We start from the raw sequence: 22,232 nt of genomic DNA, 5'->3' as shown, positions 1-22,232 counted from the left end.
GCTGTAAGCACCTTCATGCCCTTTTTGATTCTGAGGATTTCTGGGGCGTTGGGAAGTGCCCTGTGAGGTGTTTGTGGGTAGCAGCACTACCTGAAATCTTTACAGTGCTACGTAGTATGGCCCTGCCTCTTCCCAGCATGCCCTTCACACAGCTGGGCTCCCTGACCTTAGAACACCCTGGCTGGTTTTACTGACAGAGGTTGTTTCAAACACCAGTCTGTCAAAGCACGCTATGGAACCTGTAGTGCACCGTAGCAGGGCCCCAGGACAACTTAGTATGAGGCATGCTAGTGCACTGTAGATTTACACTCTGCTGGCTGTGCACTAAGTCTCCTTGTAGACAAGCCCACTGTGCCTGTGCTGGAGAATTCTGTCCTGGCTCAATCAGGGCTTGTATGGTCCCTTTACACCAGTGGTTCTCAAAGCTGGTCCGCCGCTTGTTCAAGGAAAGCCCCTGGCAGGCTGGACTGGTTTCTTTATCTTCTGCATCCGCAGGTTCAGCCGATCATGGCTCCCACTGGCTGCGGTTTGCCACTCCAGGCCAATGGGGGCTGCGGGAAGGGCGGCCAGCATGTCCCTTGGCCTGCACTGCTTCCTGCAGCCCCCATTGGCCTAGAGCGGCGAACTGCAGCCAGTGGAAGCCGCGATCGGCCAAACCTGAAGATGCGGCAGGTAAACAAACTGGTCCGGCCTGCCAGGGGCTTTTCTTGAACAAGTGGCGGACCGGCTTTGAGAACCACTGCTTTACACCACTCCAGTCACATACAGGGGGTGAGGCTGAGCTGAGGGGAGAGTCCCTCTCAATATTTTTACGTATGATATGTATATATATATACACGTTCATAAAAGTTGCTGAGTGCTAGAGGGAAGGTCTCTTGAAGGAGTCAGTCATTCTAATTACTAGCTACCCTTGGGAACAATCTCAGGAGGCCTGCTCCCTGGGCCAGCAAAGCCTGAAAACAGGAGAAGACATGCTCAGCAGGCTGGGGGTTGGGAGTGGGCAAGTATCGCCCAGTCTGTCAGGATTCGTTTGTCTGATCCATCAGTTATTTGTGCCCCATCAATGAAAATTGTGCAGTTGGCGTGTGAGTGGTTCACAATCCTTCCATAGGATTGTCTCTGACTGGATGTCCCACCAGGCTCTGTCACAAAAATGGGGATGCAATTCTAATGATGTAATCCCTGGCCTGAAGCACTCCCCATGGATCATAGCAGCTCAGTCGTTCCAAATGAAGCAAGGAACTGCACAGCAAGACCTCTAGCAGTGGTTACAAAATGGTTTCCATAATGTCCTGCTTACTGTCCTCCTACCTTCTGGCTCTGCCAGTCAGTCTATCCTTTCCTCTGGCTTTACTGCTCACAACTGGTACTGTTTTGGAAGCAGGCTCACTTGTGTTCGTAGTGCTTTGTCCTCCACCTGAAAGACAGGATGTACAAAGAGCTTGGGGCTAGTATATCCAGCAGTTGGCTAGCGCTGGAAACTGGTGCTGTCATAGCACCTGTCTTCCTACAGCTCTGCCACCTGGCATTGAGCTAAGAGACAGCAGAAAGTCATAGCAATAAGGTCTGTCTGGTGGTTTTATGCTCTGTACTCATGCAGGTGGGGGCCAGACTCATTTTATCGCTAGAGTTTGTGAATGTATTTCCTACAGAAGGGGGCTGTGTGGGAGGGGAGGAAAATATAAAGCTGCAAAGCCAAAATTCCCCCTGACCACAACCCCCCATTATCTCTGTTTCAGTTCAGTGTCATTTAGCTACCACACTGCCCCCCAGGATCCTTCTGCAGGTGTCAGTCCCATTCTTGAGCGGGGTAGGGAACATGGCTAAAGGAGGCAGCCACTAGGAAAATGCAACCTGAAGCATGCATGGACCTTATATTCCCAGGTCTCCTTATATCCAACGTGTCCACTATTGAGACGGTACTCCAGCCCCAACTCCCACCTGCATAGAACTCCCTCACTGGTCAGTGTATGTGAGACCCCGGACCGCAGCATGGTGTAATGAGAGCGAGTGCCCAGTAGTTCAATTTAAGGCCATTCACAGGCACTACTCACCTCTCCCTTCAAAAGGAAAGGACCTGTGCTGGAATTTCCTGGCGTTTCTTCCCCCTGAATGGGCACAGCACACACAAAAAAGCAGTAGGGTTATATAGTGAAAGCACAATGGAGAGCATGTTGTTCATGTGATATGTTCTAGCAGCAAAGCCTCACTCCCTCGGTACATCTCCTGAGAATGGGAACTGTGGTGGATTTATCCTAATTAAGAACCTGGCATGTGCCCCTGGGAGCACAGATGATGAGCTGCAGGAGAGCTTTGCAATCTGACTCCTTGTGAAACCAGCGCTTGGGAAAGGAGCCAGTTCTAAGCTTCTCTAAATACTATAACATCATAAATAGCAGAGAGTGCAAGGCCTAGATCCTCAAAGGCATTTCGGTGCTCAACTCCCATTGAGGATCTGGGCCCAAGTTATTGAATTAGTCACGGCTGCACTCTGGGGAATGGAGAGTAGTGACAGTACACACACAATTCAGATCCACTGAGCACTCTGCAAAACAGAGAGTGCTGAGACTTATATGCTGATTTTAGAGCCATTTCTGTTCAGGCCTGATGGAAAGCAAAGTATCCCGCGACTGGATCTTTCACACCTGACGTGGACCAGTGAGCCACATGTTCATGGCTAACAAATGTCAAAATAGGACCGGTGTGTCCCTTCCTCACCTTTCTTACTGCTGAGATTATCCAAGACTGGCTCCCCATCCTTACTAAAGTCCTCCTCAAACCTGCAGGAAAAAACAGGGCATTGTCAGATACAAACCCACTCACTTCAATAAGCAGGAGGCAGGTCTACACTCAAAAGTGAAGTCAACCCAGCTGTGTTGCTCAGAGGTATGAAAAATCCACACCTGAGTGGCATAATTAAGATGACCTCTCCCCCTAATTCTTCTGTTGACCTAGCTTCCCTCTCTTGCGAAGGTGGATTAACTACGCTGACAGACCTTAAAGTCTATGAGCCTCTGAGAACCCTGCCCGTCACTGTAGTGAGTAGCTACACTGAAGTACTGAAATGCTCCTAGAGAAGCCATATCCACCAGTCACATATACTTTCACCACAAAGGAGACCTTCTAAAGGCACATTTTACTGCGCACGTTACTTACCCCAAAGGAGACCTTCTAAAGCTTTCATACCAGAACAGACCATCTTGTATTCTGTATATGCCACAGGGAAACTATTTTAGGACTCTTTTGGATTTTTTAATCAGGATTATTTTTTGTATCCACCTGTAAAGCCAGGTGCCCTTGTTACCATGAGTCCAATTATGCAAGGTGAAGGGGGGGAGCCACGCAAACTACTAAAAATGACCTAAAATTGTTTTTCTCTAGGAACACAGGATTTGTCGTACTAGAGAAGTGGCCCATCTAGTTCAATAGTCTGTCTCTGACAATAAACTTAAAAGATCACAATATCGTGGACTCCTCCTGGTGGTGCCTCCAGTTAGGAAGTTGGGAATTTCCCCTTTCCATTGGTATAAAGTACCCAATTCTATGCCCATATAACTGCGAAATACTGGACATTAAAGCTGTGATATCTTTATGTATAAAAAAACTATTATTGACCTGTCTGAATATTAATTGGGTGCCAAGCCAGGGTAATTTTTGGGGTGGAAGTTCCACATCTGGGGGGAGACAGAGGAAACAAATCTATGGCAGATTGAGGGGTTTGTTTTTAATTGTTTCATTTTAAAGACCTCCATCTTACCTAGGCAAGTATTGTACCATGACTCCAATAACATTACAGTTTCACAAGATAACTGAAATAACATAACGACTGAAATCTTAGAGGTAAAAAGAGCTCTCCAACTCATCCAGGGGTTAAAATGTAACAAATGTGCTACCCATCTCTTTGATCCTGGCAGGGAGACTTTTATTTTAAAAAAGTGGGAGCCTATTGGAAGCTGTTTGGTGATTTGGAACATTACAGCAAGTCCCAGGGAGATGGAACAGTGAGCAGAGTACAGGTGAAATTGTCATGGGTGCATGATAAATTAATTTATCATATGGTTTTCTACAGCGTATATAGGGCAACTGCTGAAATAGTGAATGGTAAAAATTTGTCAAAACTTCTCTGTGGGAGCTTTCTTGCCAAAAGCTTTCTGCTCTGTGCACACAGTTCCACGCCCAGAAGCTCTCCACCTACTACATATAATAAATAAAGTAACAAGCATTAACTTTATGCACTTTCATAGCACCTTCTGTTTGAGAATCTCTAAGTACTTTACCAATGTTAATAAATGGAGCCTCACCAACCAGCTGTGAGCTAGGTGAGTATTATCCCTGTTTTACAAATGGGTAAACTGAGGTACAGAAAGGTTAACAGCCATAGTTTCAGAGGTGCTATAAACCCACAACTCCCAATGCATCTCTAAAAAAGCAGGCTTTAAGTGACTTTCTCAAGATCACATGGGAAGTTTGTGGTAGAGCTGGGCACAGAACTGAGATCTTCCAGCTGACAGTTCTAGCACGTAACCAAAGGACCATCCCGCATACCTGTCTCGTAAAAGCGCTCTGTACAGTACACAATATGAGTCTGGTACCAGCAAACCCCTCTGTCTAGAACATATAATGGTACGAACATTCAATCCAGTGCATGTAACGAGCCCTATTCCAAAGCCCTTGGGCCAGTGTGTGCAATGTGTTCCACTCCTAAACGCCACCTGGCCAGTGCATTTCAGCTGGGTTGCTAAAGAGGCAGAATGTAAATGAAGGGAAGCTACCTCATTACTCTGCAATACCATGATGAGAGTCATTCCACAGTACTGTATACCGTGCTAGTCATTGAACTGACACAGGATGGCCCTGCCCATGACAGAGAGCACACTAGAATGTCTGAAGGAGGTTACTTTATAAGGTACGGGTGATGTAGCTGGGGCTGGCTTTTTATGGAAATGAAAAGGAGAAATCATGACGACTGGATGATAAGGTTTGAAATATCAAAGCGGATTTGCCCAACTGTCCCTTTTGGAACAGCCCCAGCTTCTTCCTACCTCCATCAGTCCCATATGCCTGAAGTTGTGGAGGACCAGTGGAATTAGCTGGGGGTCAACCCCTCTATAGAGGTAGTGAGAATGGGATGTGATTCAACCCCCTCTACAGCTCTCAGAGTCCCTGTAGAACCCATGCTGATCAGCCCCTGGGATTTAGTGTTTCACAGTTTACCAGCTCACAATGTCCCAACAGAATATAGAACTTATCATTCACCGTAATAGGGCCTGTAGCATGCTAGGCACCTCAGGGGTGTAGATGACCTACATGTGCTCTGACTTTTCTACATCCCAAGCCCGTCGCCATTCGCCCTTTGCGTTCTTGTGGCGCGCTAGCCTCTCAAGGTCGATCTGATCTCGTTCTTTTTTCCATCGCACGTATTCTGAGCGTTCCCGTCCAGTCATGGTGAAACCCATGTCTCCTGGACTCTTCTGGAGAGGTTTCCCTCCCTCCTAGTGGAAGCAAATGAGCAACTCATTAATACAACACCATCAACTAGAAACTATGTCCAATAAGGTTTCCGGACTAGGCTGGTGGGAATTCTATTAGAAACCTTGTAAATAGCTTGCTTTTAGAAACTGGTAACAGCTGCTCTGAAATGTGACTTTTCTGTCTAAATATTCCCTGTCTAGATATATGCCTTGAGTTGTAACCCTTTTGAAAACATGTTACTGTGCTTGTGTGTGCAAATGGCCAACGTTACCTGATTCCCATTTTCAATTTACCTGATTTCTGTATTCAGTCCTAGTAATTAGATGCATAAATTAGGCAGCAGTCATTCACGCACCGTGTCTCGGCAACTTCACACTTCGCTTAATAGGTTAAAAAAATCACATCCACATTGTTATTCCTGAAAAAGGCACTCATCCAAAGCAGCCCAGTGTTGTCTAGTGTATCTAGCTAGTCCTAGAAGTGCCTGGAACAGAGCTCTCCACTGTTTTTTCTGTAGAGAACAATTTCTGAGTAACTAAATTCTTATGTGAATTCAGAAGGCCAGGGAATAAGAATTCCAAAAGACCCTGGAACCCTTTACTGGTCCAAGGTAACAGGCACAATCTCTTCCCCCAACCCTTTCACCCTCCAACATTGGGGCGTAGGGCAGAGAGTCACTTTGCAACCATTGGTGAGTGCTCTGTAGCTCAAGATGCACTGGCTGATGCTGACTCCTGGTTCACAGTGCACTGTATAATGAGCATCACATGCATAAGTCAGAACAATATCCTTTGAGCAGGGGATTGTTTACTTTCACCGCTTGCGCCCTCTCTCTCTCTCATGTTGTAAGAGCTGAGAGCTGTTGCTGTTCCAAGTATTTAAAATCTCAACAAAGAGACAGTGCAAAACAAAGCTGAGTGTATCAGAGGGAGATGTGTGTAACACAGTGACAGATTAATAGACTCCACTGGAGGAGGAGGCTGAAGTTGGTTCCTTTTCCCAGTTCCTTATTTGTGGTAGCAGCTCTTTACTCAGAGTTCCCTGTTCCTTATTCAAAAGATTTATTCAAATTATATTTTTTAAATCAATTAAATTTCTAAAAATTGAATCTTACAGTAAGCTAATGTGATAAAAATTAAATGGCTAATTCCTTAATTACTTATTAACTAAATAATCAAATGAGGAGCTGGGATCTGAGTGGCAGTATGTGATTAAATAAGTCTCGGTCACCCCAAGTGACACATCCCTGCGCACCTCAGACTGCTCTGAAGGACTGGGTCATGCCACTTACTGACCAAAGCTTTGTTTATGAGCAATATGCTGTCACCTGTTATGCCACCACCCCACTTCCATATTGTAAATGGTGACTGAACTGGGTTTTGACTGGCTGTATGTGATAAATTAAGTCTCAGGTCAGCACAACCATTGAACTGTTCTGCTGTAGCTGAGACATTGGAACTCCCTTATTTGGAACTTCTTCTTTGCAAAAAATTGTGGCCCATGTCACCAGCCCTCCTCCCCCTAACCTCAAACACATACACACCCGTTAGCTAGGCAACAGGCACAGTAAACAGGGGAGTCGGAGGATGAAGCTGTGGCTCATGCAGGTAGAGGGACTTGGTGCATGTTGTATTTGTTCCATCTGTTGGTTGGTTGTTCTTTGGGAGGGTGGTGTGGCTGGGCTGGGGGTACTGAACTGGCCAAGTGATATGGGTCTGTTTGTGCCTCAGTGAGGGCCTTGTTGCTGTGATTTGTGGGGCTTTGAACAGAACCAGTTTTTGAAATTTGAGTGGTTATTCCCTCCCTGTTTGTGAGGGCAGGAGCTGAGAAGTGAGGTTTGGGTATATGTCAGTTGCCAGGCGAATGGGTATGGTATCCTGGATGAGTTTTGGTGGGAGCGTAGGGAGGAGTGGGATTCCTGTTTTAGGTTTGGCTCTACACCAGAGAGCAGATATGGCTTAGAAGAGAGCAACTGCTGTGATCCACCTTGGATGTGCTATGTTTTACTTTCCGTCAGAAGACGGAACAGATTTCTGGTGTTTGAAATGCAAGCTGGTGGCTGTAGTGGAGGAGAAAACACATTGTCTGGAAGCATAATTTGAAATATTGTACAGCATCTGAGACAGTGAAGACTTCTTGGACAATCAGATTGGGAAATCACTGTCAGATGCCACAAGGGGATGGCTCAGCAATAAGACAACTGGAGAGAGTAGAAACCAAAGTGGACAAGTGGTTTGTAACAAGAGAGAAAGAGAGCCAAGAGTCATTTCAACTTCTCTAGAAGTGTCAAAGCTCAGCAGTCAGCTACAGAAGAACCTGTCTCTAGAGGAATGGAAAAAGCTACCAGGGACATACCTGATGGGTGTTCTTATGGTATGAAATGAGCAGCAACCAAGTGAAGTTCATCAACCATCATAAGAATACAAACAATCATCACTGATAACTCAATATTAAGAAGAAAGGACAGAATTCAGCAAGGGACACAGGGACAATAAGACAGTGTGCTGTATCCCTGGCATGAAAATATGAGAGGTAACTGAAGGACTAGACAAGATCATGAAGTTGTCTGTCCACTTATGATGATACACATTGGAGCCAATGACACAGCATCACATGGAACTGTTCAAATTAGAGAAGACCTCAGGCACCTTGGAAGGGAGTGGAAGAAAAGGAAAGTCCAAGTGATCTCATCAGAGATCCTTCCAATCCAATGAGCAAGAGAAGGCAGAAAATACAGGAGGTAAACTGTTGGCTGCACAGCTGGTGTGAGGCTGAAGGTGTAGGTTTTGTGGAACATTGGGCCACATTCCAGTGGGAGTGGGGGCTGTACATATGGGATGGCTGGCATCTCACAGATTGGGGGCTAACCTTCTCTGTAGGAGACTAGTTGGAGCAGCTAGGAGGGCATTGAGCTACAAACACAAGAGGAGGTGCTAGGGAGACAAATGCTGTACAAAATTAAAACTCAAGACATCACAAACAAATTGAACTGATGTGACAAAACATGTGAAGAGAAGACATTTTTCAGTTGCTTACATACCAACGCTAGGAGTCTGGTTAACAACGGAGAGGAATAAGAAACTCTCATTGATGAGAAAAATATATACAATTGGCAATACTGAAACCTGGTGGGACATTTCACATGATGGGTTATCACCTCTTCAGGAGGAATAGAGTGGGTAAAAAGTGTACTTGTGGCACCTTAGAGACTAACCAATTTATTAGAGCATAAGCTTTTGTGAGCTACAGCTCACTTCCTGAGCTGTAGCTCACGAAAGCTCACGAAAATAAATTGGTTAGTCTCTAAGGTGCCACAAGTACTCCTTTTCTTTTTGCGAATACAGACTAACACGGCTGTTACTCTGAAACCGGTAAAAGGTGTGTGTGTCGGGGGGGGGGGGACTCTAAATTAGTTATTGTTGCTTGTTTTACAATTATTGATAATCAGGGATCCTAGAAATCCGTTTGCCCTGGAAAAACACGGAATTTGCATTTTTTAAGAGAATCTTTAGTTTTTGCATTTTGTGAAAAAATAAAAACAGGTACAATAGAACCCTATTTGTCCGAGCTTCTGACCTGTATAGCAGAACAGGTAATATTTAGATTTGATAGATCCTGAAATTTGTCTCGGCACAAAGATGTTTTTGTGTCCATAAGTGAAACACGGACTTCATGCAGGAGGCAGAGAGACCGATTTGTTGAAGAATGTCTGGTTTGCTGAGACCTCCACTGGCTCTGGCTAACTCTAACCTAGGATGTGAGGCTTTGTCACACACATCCCCCCTCCCCCATGTGTCCTTTTCCTTCCCCACCTTTTCTTTCCTATCCTTCTCCTTTTCCCTTCTGTCTAATAAGAGCCTGGCTTAGTTGGCCAAGACTGCTTATTTTGCAATACTGCTGTAGATTCATGACCAGAGAATCAGATAAAAGCAATTCCCTAAACAACGCAGTGTTGGTACAAGTTTCCCAGGTTTTGGAGTGGCTAATAAGACTGTGTGCCAAGTCTGTATTTCTCTAACAGTGAGGTTGCAAGTGAGAATCAATACCAGAGACAGAAGCTGCATATTTTATCTTTGCTGTTCTTTTCTTTCCCCTTTTGTGTGTGTTTTGTCTGAGCTTTTAGAAAATGAGGTCAGGCTACAGAAATAACAACAGCTCTAGTCCATTTCAACTAACTTATTCCCTGTTTCCCAAAAACAACAATTATCACCATCGTTAATCCCATCCAAGAGACTGACAAATGCTTTAACTGGTTTTCCTTCTTTTTCTTTAAATAAAGGAAAAAAAGGTTTTAATGGTGTGTTTCAGAGTAGCAGCCATGTTAGTCTGTATTCGCAAAAAGAAAAGGAGGACTTGTGGCACCTTAGAGACTGACCAATTTAGCTTTCGTGAGCTACAGAATGCATCCGATGAAGTGAGCGGTAGCTCACGAAAGCTTATGCTCAAATAAATTTGTTAGTCTCTAAGGTGCCACAAGTACTCCTTTTTTTTAATGGTGTGTTTCTCATGGCACTAAGCTGACTGAGGTCTCTGTGTACCAACCCTCAACCTTGTTTATAACTGCTTAATGTCAGATAGAGAGAGGATCACGTTAACACTTTGACTCTCTGGGCCCATATATTCCATCTAAATTAATAGAACAGTACCCTTGGATTCCTTGCTGATGCTAAGCTCTCACATAGCGGAAGCCAAGAGTAATACTTTCTGCTATCCCTGGTTGGCTATGATACTTTCTCATACCCTGGTGGACGATAACCTGGTCTAAATTATTCACACCTTCGTTACCTCTCGGTCGGCTGAAAACACTGTGCTGCACCTGGGCATGAAACCATCAGAATTTAGTAAACTTCATCTACTACAGACTGCTAGAGCACATCTCCTCAGCAACATAGGTTGCCACGAACACGTCACACCTGTCCTCTGCTCTCTATACTGGCTTCACACAGAATTTCAAATAAAGTTCAAAGTATCATCCTTATTTTCAAGGCATGGAATGGCCCGAGCCCAGGCTCTTGTAAAGATTTCTTAAATTCCGGAACAAAGACGTGGTCAACAACTCCACTCCTCAGGCACAGTGGCACTCTCTACAATAAAGGTAAAGTTTGTCTGGGCAGTAGACAGAGCTTTCTGGGGGGCTGGTCCCTTACTGTGCAATAAACTCCCCCAGGAAGTAAGGACAATCACAAACCTCACCACCTTCTGCTCCAAGTGCAAGGCTCACTTCTTTGACCGTGCCTTCTCTAACACACACACAGCAATATGCATATTTAAATAGTTAAGATAAAGCTAAAACCCTGCCAAAACAAGACACTCCACTACACATGCTTCTATCCCTGGGTAGAGGATGAGAGAACAAGCACCATATGACAGATGTGTAGTCACACTGCTTAATGCACTACTGGAAGGTGCATTAATGCTCAGAAGGTGCTCAGATACGGATAAGCTCAGCATAAGAACCTCTACAGAATAGATATAAAATACTTAGGGTTTTGTAAGGCATTTGACTTAATACCACATGACATTCTGGTTTAAAAAGTTAGAACAGTATAATATCAACAAAGCACATGTTAAATGGATTAAGAAATGGGTAAGTGAGAGGTCTCAAAAAGCAGTTGCCAGTGGGGAGTTATCATTGAGCATGTGTGTTTCTAGTGAGGTCTGAAAGGATCAATACTAGGCCCAATGCTATTCAACATTTTCACCAACAACCAGGAAATAAATATAAAATCACTGCTGATCAAATCTGTGGCTGGCACAAGGATTGGAGGAGTGGTAAATAATGATGAGGACAAAGCAGTCCTTCAAAGTGATCTGCATTCAAATAAAGTATGTTTTAACACATCTGGGAACAAGGAATGCAGGCCATACCGGCCGAAGGAGGGACTGTGTCCTGAGAAGCACTGACTCTGAAAAGGATTTAGCATCACAGCAATGTAGGCCTGGAAGGGACCTCCAGAGTCGTCTTCCCATCTCCCTGAGCAGAGGCAGCACCAAGTATACCTAGACAAGTGTTTGTCTACCTGTTTTTAAAAACCTCCAATGATGGGGATTCCACACCCTCTCTTATTAGTCTCTTCAAGAGCTTAACTACCTTATACTAAGGAAGTTATTCCCTAATATCTAACCGAAACCTCCTTTGGTTCAGATTATGCCCATTACTACTACTCCTACGTTTGGTGGACTTGGAGAACAACAGACCAAGCATCTTAAAGATTATAATGAAGATGGTGAAGTCTTTATCAAGTCCCCCCCAATCTTCTTTTCACAAGACTAAACATGCCTGTTTTTTAAAACCTTTCCTCTTAGGGCAGGCTTTCTCAACCTTATATCATTTTTATTGCTTTCCTCTAAATTCTCTCCAATTTGTCCACATCTTCTTAAAATGTGGTGCCCAAAACTGGACACAGTATTCCAGTTGAGATCACACCAGTGCGGAGAAGAGCAGAACAATTATGTCTTGCATACGACATTACTTGTTAATATCTCTCAGAAAGATTCTAGTCTTTTTTGCAACTGCATCACATTGACTCATATTCAGTCTGTGATCCACTGTAACCCTGAGATTGTTTTCTGTAGTACTACTGCCTAGCCAGTTATTCCCCATTTGTGGGTCTGATTTTTCCTTCCCAAGTGTAGTACGTTTCACTTTTCTTTACTAAATTTCATCTTGCTAATTTCAAACCAATTCTCCACTTTGTCAAGGTCATTTTGAATTCTAATCCTGGCCTCCAAAGTGTTTGCAAACCCTTCCAGCTCGGTGTCATCTGCAAATTTTGTAAGTATACACTCCATTCCATTAACCAAATCATTAATGAAGGAGACAAGCAACTGAACAAGAGCTCCCAGCGCAAAGCTGTGGCAAAAAGGGTGAATGTGATCCTTGGATGTATAAATGGAAGTAAGGAGTAGGAGCAGGATGTGATTTTTACCTCTGTTTATGGCCTTGGTGAGATCGACACTAGACTATTGCATCCAGTTCTGGCATCCATATCTTAAAAGGGTGTTGAAAAATTGTAAAGGGCAAAGAAAAGAGCCACAAAAATGATGTGAGGGCTGCAGAAAAGACCTTGCATGAGAGAGTGAAAGAGCTCAATCTGCTTAGCTTTTCCAAAAAAAAAGTTGAGACATGACTTGATTACAGCATACAGTAGTTTTCAGTGGACAAAATACTGGGTACTGAAAGGCTCATAAATCTAGCAGAAAATGGCTGTGTCAAGGCTGTCGCTCCAAGTGCAGAAGTGGGGCCTGCAAGGATTTTAAAAATTAATACTGGCCACTCCAGGCTTGTATTAAACTCCCAAGGATACAGCTTTTCTCTGACCTTGGCTTTGTAAACGCTGCCACCACCCAAATTAAAAAAAAACCCAACCCTTGGACCCAGGAAGGAGCACTTGGGAATTCCTCCCTGTGGGGTACCCTCAAGCCCTTTCACCTCCCCTCCAGGGAAGAGCTGAGAAAGGAAACAAGCTGTGGCTACCAGCTAATCAAACAACATGCACAAACCTCTTAGGACACCAAAAATCCAATCCTGTTCTTAAGAAAGGTAAATTTTATTTAAAAAAAAAGAAAGGACATATATCTGGAACTTAGGCTTTTGCTAGATTTTAAAAGAGCAATTCCAAAAATCAAGCACCCAAAATAGCTTTCTTGGGGGTTCAGCTTAAAGGTTGCAAGCAAAGAAAAGCATCTGGGTTTAGCACAGAGGGGTCCACAAGCCAATAAGAAATAACCCTAATCGCATCTAGCTAAACATTCTGATCTACTTGCACATTTGGAGTTCAGCTAAGTAGTTCTAGGCATGATCTGATGATTTATGATCATGTCTGGTTCAAACTTTACACAGCATTCCTGCTGCCCTGTCTCTTCAGCTCAGGGAGCAACAGACAAAAGGAAAGTTTCTTTCCCAGTTTTAAAAAGTTCTACCTTCCCATTGGCTCTTTCGGTCAGGTGCCCATTTTTTTTTCTTTACCTTGGGGACTTTTTAACCCGTTACAGGTAAAGCAAGTAAAGAACAGCTACCGAGAGGGATTTTATAGTAACTGGCTGGCTAGGTGTCCATCAAAGGGAGCTACCCCCCTTTATTTATCACAGGCTGGAAGCTGAAGCCAGACAAATTGACATTAGAATTAGGCACAAAATTTTAACAGTGTGGGTGATCAACCATTGGAACAAATGATCACAGGAAGTGATAGATTTTCCAGCTTTTGATGTTTCCAAATCAAGTGTGGATGCCATCCAGAAATATCATTTTAGTCCAACACAAATTGTTACTTGGCTCAGTACCAGGATAGCTGGATGAAATTCTGTGGTGATATACAGGAGATCAGACTAGATGACCTAATGGTCCCCTCTGGCTTGAAAATCTCTGAATCTATGAAACGCTGCTACTGGCCCTTTGGCACATGCACCTTTATCAAAGTTTCCCCTCCAGATGGATGTTGGATGCAGTAGTTAGTTGTGTCAGGATTACAGACCATAAAAACCTCCTTAAGGAGAGGCATAATTTGGTGATGGCTGCAGCAATTTTATGCAGAAATTAATGAAGAAACTTCCTCTCTGTGCAAAACAGGGCCTTAGCATACAGATCCTTAGGAATGCTTAAATGCAGGGGTCACCAGTGATCAGCACTAGCAGCAGCACCAATTGCTCAAGTAAAGTATTTTTATTATAATACATTGCAATTTCTTTACTCATTTTACAGTTTTAGCATCAAAGCAAGCAAGTACTATGTCAACTGAGTACACATCATTTCTTTAATGGCGAACCATGCATCTTATTATTTACATTTGCGATTAAGTCTAATCGCAGAAATAATCAAAAATTTGACACTCATCTATTTCCACCAGAGATTTCTGGGTCTGATAGTAAATAATTTGGAAAAAAAACAAGATGCATTTTTGTGGCTCCATCTCAAAATAGTGACTCATGTCTTCTCTAATACCATTCGCAGCAAAAAAGGAAATGTCCCTACCACAGAAAAATCCTTCATCGGCTTCTCTATAGTACTTTTCCATGTAACTTGAATATAACAATATTTAAAACAACGTTCAAATATTGATCAGTTCAACAGAAGTCAGCAACATTATTTGCATAACCAATAGAGTTTATTTAAACAAAGGTGTTACCATTATAGGTACGAAGTTGCTGTTATACAACATTTTATATGTTTCCACAAACTTGGACAGAGGTCTGGCATTTCTAGTCTGGAGTTTTGGAATTAAAAAGGAAAGGAAGTGCGGATATTCTAGCCACAGATAGAGTTCTCCAAATTCTTCTAAAGTGTACCAAGCCACATTACTCTTGTAGTACAAGTCCCATAGCAACACTTAAGACTGGATCAGCTAATTGTAGTGTACAGGAATAGGGCAGTATTCCTTTAAGTCATTTGTGAGCACTCTAATGGTTTTTACAGTTTTCTATATTTTAAAAGCTATCAGAAACCGCTCAGAACAGCAGTATGCATTAAGCTAGGCCTTGCATGTTTGCATGTAGTTAATAAACAAGATTATTTGGGAGCTCACTGAGCTCAAGCCTTGTGTTCATTTTATATTTGTTGTGTAATGAACAAAACAATAACAAATGCTTTTATATCTGTAACACAGTTAAACAAATGTTGATAAATTTAGCCATTTTTCCTCCTCTTAATTAATCTAACAACAAACCAATGTTCCTATACACGTCTTCATTTTTAACTATCGTATAATTTCTGTGAAAACATTATAACTGGATTTGTAACAAACTGATTGCATATGGCTTTTTGTTGATTTGTACATGCATTTCCCATGTTAACTAACAAAATAAAAACTGGGGTAATATATTTATCAGACAAGAAAGGAAGTGGCATAACATCTCTTCATGAAATAACGGTCACAGGGGATGGGATGGCACATGGGGTGACCTGCGATGTGTTATGTCATGTACAGTCTGTCAAAACCCTCTTCCTTATTTAAGCTCTATGTACAATATGGAAGTGGGACAAGACCTAACAGATGGCAGCATGTGCAGGAACAAAGCTTCAGATCGGCAAGTAGTATGTCCCAGATCCTTCAGAACAGTCTGTTGGCTGTGAGGATGTGTCATCTGGGGTGACCCAAGACCTATTTTGTCATGTACAGACACTCAAATCCGAGCTCCTTATCTGATTATTTAATTAATAAATAATTAAGTAATTAGTATTTTAATTCTTTATCACATTCAAACACATTAATTTGATGACATTTCTAAAAAATGAGTCTTAACATGAATATATTTCAAATAGATTTGGCCTTTGAATAAGGAACTGGGACCCATGAAAAAGGAACTGGTACCACACCTAAGGAACTGGGAATAAGGAACCAAATTCAGTCTTGTACTGGAAGTGAGAACCAACTGACCATAGCCTGCTATCAAGTAGAGTCGTATAATAGCTGAATAGCTAATAGAGTGAATAGCTTAGCACAAAACGAGTCCTGGGATGTTAATTTTTGGTGGATAATTCACTACTCCACATTTCCCACCTTCAAAGCCCACCCTCTCCTTCCACCCTTCTCCAAAACAGGAATTAATCTCCCTAGCATTTCACTGCAGATCAAAATAGACTGGAGGAAAAGGAGTGACTGAAAAACCTGTTGCCAAGGAGACCCACCTGTGTGTGCAAGGAGACTGGGGGGAGGGAGCAAGCAACAGCTCATTAGTTCTTTACCAAAGGGAGTCAGGGACTCGGCAAGCCCGTGCAGGAGCAAGAGGGGAGGAAAGATGCTCAGCCCTCCATTCTTGGGCAAAGGAATGCCAGGCTGTGGTCCTAGAAGCCCTGTTCTTAGACTGAGAAGAAGGTCGTTCTGAAACACTCCCTGCAGCTTCCAGCCCCTCCCCTAACCGCTTAATGCACATCCCGAGGGGCATGCCATGGCTGGTGAGTGGGGTTAGTGCTCAGGAGAGCAGGGAACAGCAGCAGCAGTGTGAGGCATACATGGTGCAGGCGGGCTCTGTGCAAGCTTCCCCAGCTGCCAATGCACCTCTCAGACCTGACCTATGATGACCCCGACACCTCTCCTGAGCAGAGACTGACAGCCCTGCCACCTGACACACACATGAAGATTAGGCAAGATCTGGGAAATTAATTTCTATGGGAGACCTAAGATAAGACTTGATCCCGGCTGTGCACAGGTGGAAGGGCAGAGCCTTCGTCCATCTTGTCACTGGATCCTCTAGCAAAATTGCTGGCGGCTCCAAACCAGTGAATGACAGAGGTGTTGCAGCTGTCAGATGGCGTGTTTCTCACCAAGTATCTGTGCTGTTTATCGGGTAAATAAAGAGAAGATGTACATCTGCTGCCTGTCAAATGCAAGGGTGAGGAGCTGTTTACCAACCTAGGGCTCTGCTCAGCTTGGACGCAGCTGTGTCTGCTGGACCTAGTGGGAGTCCAATCAGGCAGCCCTCTGCCACTCTGCTGGGTGCAATTGGGATTGATGCTTCGGAGCCCATCTGTGTTCTCCTAATGAATCGCATGGGAACGGGAGCTATTCAATTTGTGCTCCATTAATTAAGAGTGTCTGATATCAGGGGAGCCAGTGCTTCCTCCAGGGTTTGCATTAAACAGCCAGCAGGAAGGCACAAACTTTAATTTACTGCAACCCTGGCCAGCTCCTGCTAAAGCAATGGACTGTGGCTAATGCAGCCTGAATCTTTCAACCCACAAGCAAATGATAGCCACAGAGAAAACAGCTAATGCAATGGCACTCGTCCTGTGGCTGGGCAAGCATTCTGGCAGCAGCGTTGGCACGCTGGCCTGGAAAGCCACCTCTGCCTTTTGTTCCCTGCCTCTGCGAAAAGATGCTATTCACCTGTTTATGCTCATGCTGTTCTTAGAGTACCCTCTGCTGGCCCTTCTATTGAACAACACCGAGATAGGATTCAACCCTCACTGGATTTCCATTTCACACAGTCTGAGGTGAGTGCGAGTGTGATCACAAAGAAAAGACCATGGGGAGAAGGCGAAGGGCCAAAGGCATCCCAGAATGAAGACGTGGCAAAAGGACCTTCCAACTCACTAGAAGGAAAATTAGGAAATGTTGCTTTATTTCCAGGTACAACTCTCTTCGGACAAATCTCGGGTCATAGAGCTGAAGTCAAACTGGCTGATACAGTAAAAATGCGTAGTCTGGCTTATCACTAAGGAAAAGGACTTCCGCACGATTTGGAGATTCTTTGTAGAAATCCACCTTATGTCACTCTGGAGCCAATCTCTACTGGGGCAGCCATCACAAAGCTGCGTGCTTCAGGACCTTTCTATCAGTCTAGGCATTTATACTTTGCCCATCGTCACAGAGAACTCAGCACAGGAGAGGGACAAAGGCAAGGGAAACCTTTGGTGACTGGAGAGAAGGTACACTGGGCCCTGCATAGCAGGCTAACAACTGCTCCAGCACTAATGCTCCCAAACAATCCATACAGTTAAAAGGTATGTTGGTTCTTCAGTAGTTCGCATTTTCCTCATGATCATATAATTTAAAGCCAGCTGGGACAAAGCTCTGGATAATACTCTGGAGCACAATCCTGCATCGATGGGGGGATGGGCCAGGTGACTCAATCCATCTTTTCCATCTCTAATTTTTGAACAAGCTTGTCCATTCCTTTGGCATGGGGCTGTTCCCATTGTTTCATGTTCTCTATGAATATAAATCTCCCCACTGTAGTTTCCACTGAATGCATCCGATGAAGTGAGCTGTAGCTCACGAAAGCTTATGCTCAAATAAATTTGTTAGTCTCTAAGGTGCCACAAGTCCTCCTTTTCTTTTTACAATGGGGTGGGTGGTGAAAGAGGCAGTCAAGGAGAGGACTCCCTGTACCACTCCGTACTCAAGGGAACCTGAGCAGTCACTACTGGGATGAAGACAGGCACTACCAAGAATGCCATGAGGGCTGATTGCCAGCTAGGCTGAGCACTCAAAGCTCCCATTAACTTCAAGGGCAGCTGTGGATGGTCAGTCCCTCTGACAATCAGGACCTACAGTTCACTACATTACCACCCCCTTCGCATGAACACCAATCAGCACCAAGGACCCCTCTCACCTTTATGTTGTGCTCACTCTCTGGATACTTGTCAGTGTCTGATCGCCTCCTCTCCACTGTTCTTCTTTCATCCACCTATAGGGATACAGAAGAGACATGATTCACGATTGTGCATGGACTCTAGAGTGAGAAATTAGTGCCAGGCCTTTGAGCAACTGTGCAAAACCAAAAGGGATTTCTCAGGAGACAAAAGGCGAACAGAAGAGACAAAGTTGGCTCCTGCTGCACTGAGTCAAACCGGCACTAGCAAGGGAAAATGGGGCACCAAGACGCAAGAAGGACAGCAGCAAAAGGGGACACATTCCCGTTGATCTCTCTACTCCACCATGCTGCCAAAGAGGAAAGCTGATCTAGAGAAAGCTTAAAGCACCAAAAACCAGTTCATCAAAGGTATTTCAGTCGGGGTTAGGTGCCTAAATAGCCTTGAGGCTCTGTAGTAGAGTCAGGGTACCAATTGCAATCTGGTTAAATGTTGCTATGGTAAAGTTGGGAGGTGTTGGAGGGCTTTTCCTTTACTCTTTCCCCTGGTTCTTGTTACACAGACAGAAAGCAGAAGACCAGAACTTCTAAGTGCAGGCAATGCGATGTTTATTGGGATTAGTTTTCAGCAAACATGTGTCCCAAAGCTTTGATGCCGCAGAGCCTTGTTTTCCAGTGTTTCCTACTTCCCTCTTCTTAGCAGCCAAAATTATACTTGTAATGCACACCCACAGTTCCACCCTTTACAACTTATGGTCATGTTCTGTTTTGTGGGGTCGTAGGTCTAGGGTCTTTATTCCACCCCTTTTGTACCCCATGAGAGGGGTAAGGAGTGAGGTTGTGCTACAGTCAGGGGCAGGCATTTTTTTGGTCTTTTAGTGTTTTATCTTTCCCCCCAACCCTCCCTTGCCCCTTCTGACTGGTTGCTTGACCTTGCCTTGAGATAAGGAGTTGAGGCAGTTCTTAAGTGTGCGATTATATATTACACTTCCACCATGCCCAGGAACACTTTCACTGCTTTTATTTGGTCCCATTATACTAACAAACCCATTTGGCTTAGGCAAAAGCAAGATATACAGTGTCTGTCTTTGTCCTTAGTACGGATCCCTTTGTTCACACATATTAGTAAGAATGTATGTATATTAAAAATCAAACAGGCAAGCCAAACTTAAAATACTATTTTAGGAAAAACTACAGATCTGGATCCTACATTGGCACTAGTACTCCTAACAGGATGTGCCCATGTCCCTGTATCCAGGCTAAAGTCTTGACAGTCCAGCTCTCTAACACACTTAGAGGGACACAATTAGGTCCCATCTCACTACCTTGAATTGTATTGTAACAGATCTCCAGACCGTTGCGGCAGAGATGGTGCCTTGGAGTTACCCTCCCCACTCTTAGTGAACCATGGACAAAGCATTAAGCAAATGAAACAGACAGTTTTCTGGCCCACTGCAAGTACATGTTCTGACAAATACAGTCAGCTATGGACAAGGCTGGCAAAGATCACAGGGGATCCCCCCTGAACACTGATACAGGAGCCCTGGCACCCCTCCTTCGATCATGAAAACTCCACCCAGTTTAAGCCCTTCTTCCATGAAGGGCCTGAAGTCAGCTCAACCCGTGGGATCCCTTTGGTGTTAAATTGTTTTACTGTAACGAGCGCTATTCTCTACTGCATTGCCTCCACTGCCTGTTACCCTTTTGTTGCCATCTTGGGTGATTACAGATCACATCTATAGGGCCTTCAATGACAGGGTGTCAAAGTGCTTTGTGGGTAAATAAGACTAGCTTCGGAGTCTCCCTGTGAGATCACTGATCATTATCATCAGAAACCAGGGGTCTGAAGCAGGGATAGGTTAAATGACTTGCCAAAGGGCACAAAGGAAGTCTGTGGCAGAGCTGGAATTGAATTCATGGCTCCTGACTCTCAGACTGTCCTTCTGAGGAGGCAGTTCCTGCTGGTTCCTTCAGTGTGACATTTTGTTTTTGTGGTGCCCTTCCACCCCCACCCTTTTCTCTTTGATCACTGGTTGTTACTTGCTCCATCTAGCCCCAGCGCAGTCCTGAAGCTCTCCTGCCTCTTTCCTTCCCTGTACACTCTTCCCTCTCACTTGTGGACTGCAGTACTTGTGCTTTATTTTTAACAAGGAAAGTAGAAACGTGCCCTTCTCCAAGGCAAATTGCAGTGTCACTTGGTGCAGTGTTACTTGCAAGAGACACCAATGGAGCAGCTGGTAACCTCCGATAGGAGCGCAAGCTTTGCCACATTGCTCCTTCACAACTCTAGCTTGGTAGTGAGACCCAGTGCTGTTTCCTGAAACCTACTCCAGGGACAATCAGAGCTTGGAAACTTCATGAAGTAGAAACATACTGCTAGTACCATTTAGAGAGTACATTCGGTGGGGAGGCAGTAGGGTAGGGAATTGCATGACTTTCTTAATGCCGCCAGGCAGCAGCAGGGACATACAGCATGGGGCGGGGGAGGGGGGAAGACTTTAAGAAAAAACTCAGGTCACAGAATCATAGAGTGTACGGCTGCGCGTGTGTGTCATGCTCACGGAAGCTTATGACGGGAGCACAGTATACAGCAGAGGGAGGCTAGCACCCACTTGCAAGAGTAGCAGGGAGTGTGAAAACCATCAGCCCTCCTGTGTCAGTTTCTTTCAATGTTAATCTCTTGTGCCTGTCAAATAAAACAGGAAGGGCAGGCAGGAAAGAGGGCGCTTGTTAGATGCGCCTCTCCTATTCTCCCTACCCTTCAACTCCTCAGACTCCACTATTATAAACAGCAATCATGTGAAGGCTGGGACAGGTTTAGGGCTTGTCTACACAGGGGGTTATTCCAGAATAAGGTAAGATGTGAATTTAAAGCACTGGAGCTATTCCAGAGCAAGAGTGGCCACATGGGGAGCTACTCTGGAACAGCTCTACTGCCTTAAATCCACCCCTTGCCTTATTCCGGAATAACTTCCCCATGTAGACAAGCCCTGAACCTCAGGAAGGTAAAGGTTCCTCACTTGTATCTGTTCTTTGCTATGAGACCCTGCTGCCTAACTGGGAATGATCCTGCATCCCCTCACTGGAGAATCACACAAACTGTGGGATCCCTGGATCGCTGCCTCATTCTTACCAACCAGCGTTTGGAATGGAGAACTGCCAGTGCGAAGAAAAAGCAGCTCCAGTGGGTGAACCACCAGCTGAAGAAACTTCAGCAAACCCCACTGGCCTGATGACGATGACACAGCCGCAACATCCTGCTCTGTGTACTGCCCCCAGCTGCATCCCTACTCGAGCTGCCTCGGCTGCCGACTGCTTGCTGCTGCATCACATGATCTTTGGCACATTTTGCTGCCAAATGACACAGCATTTATCACTGCGGTCACCCCCAGTTTTGGCCGCATAGGGGCTGACTGCACAAATTCCACGTGGATGTAGCAACTTGTTATTTTGCAGCAGGGAGACCAACAACCCCCTCGGGAGTGGCACGGCATCGGAAAGGCAAAATCGTAGCCAAGGGATTTCCAAAATTGCACCCAATCCTCTATGGGAGTGTTACTGGAAAGTCACGTGTGGCCCCAAGGCCATCAGCTCGCCTGAGTTTTGCACATGAAAGGAAAACAAAAATATAAAGAGCAAATTCACAGCACAAACAGCTTGGAAATGATAACTCTGATAAATGATAAATGTGAAGTCATGTCTGAGCTGAAAACAGGAATCCTATTCTGGCT

General features: G+C 44.5%; 1 protein-coding gene across 4 annotated transcripts in view; it reads right to left on the bottom strand.

The window, feature by feature from the left end:
* CCDC9B (coiled-coil domain containing 9B) overlaps nt 1-22,232 on the bottom strand; it is a 110,920-nt gene that overhangs the window by 33,493 nt on the left and 55,195 nt on the right. For all 4 annotated transcript variants that reach the window (XM_073348789.1, XM_073348788.1, XM_073348790.1 and 1 more), the window contains 5 exons: nt 18,523-18,597; nt 5,308-5,492; nt 2,719-2,780; nt 2,055-2,108; nt 1,312-1,417 (listed from right to left, as the gene is read on the bottom strand). In XM_073348789.1, coding sequence (XP_073204890.1) covers nt 1,312-1,417; nt 2,055-2,108; nt 2,719-2,780; nt 5,308-5,492; nt 18,523-18,597 — 482 coding nt within the window. The remainder of the gene's footprint in view (nt 1-1,311; nt 1,418-2,054; nt 2,109-2,718; nt 2,781-5,307; nt 5,493-18,522; nt 18,598-22,232) is intronic.

This window comes from Lepidochelys kempii, chromosome 6 (genome assembly GCF_965140265.1).
Source record: "Lepidochelys kempii isolate rLepKem1 chromosome 6, rLepKem1.hap2, whole genome shotgun sequence".
Taxonomy (NCBI): domain Eukaryota; kingdom Metazoa; phylum Chordata; order Testudines; family Cheloniidae; genus Lepidochelys; species Lepidochelys kempii.
Note: the sequence above shows the minus strand (reverse complement) of the source record. Positions and strands in the feature narration are given on the sequence as shown.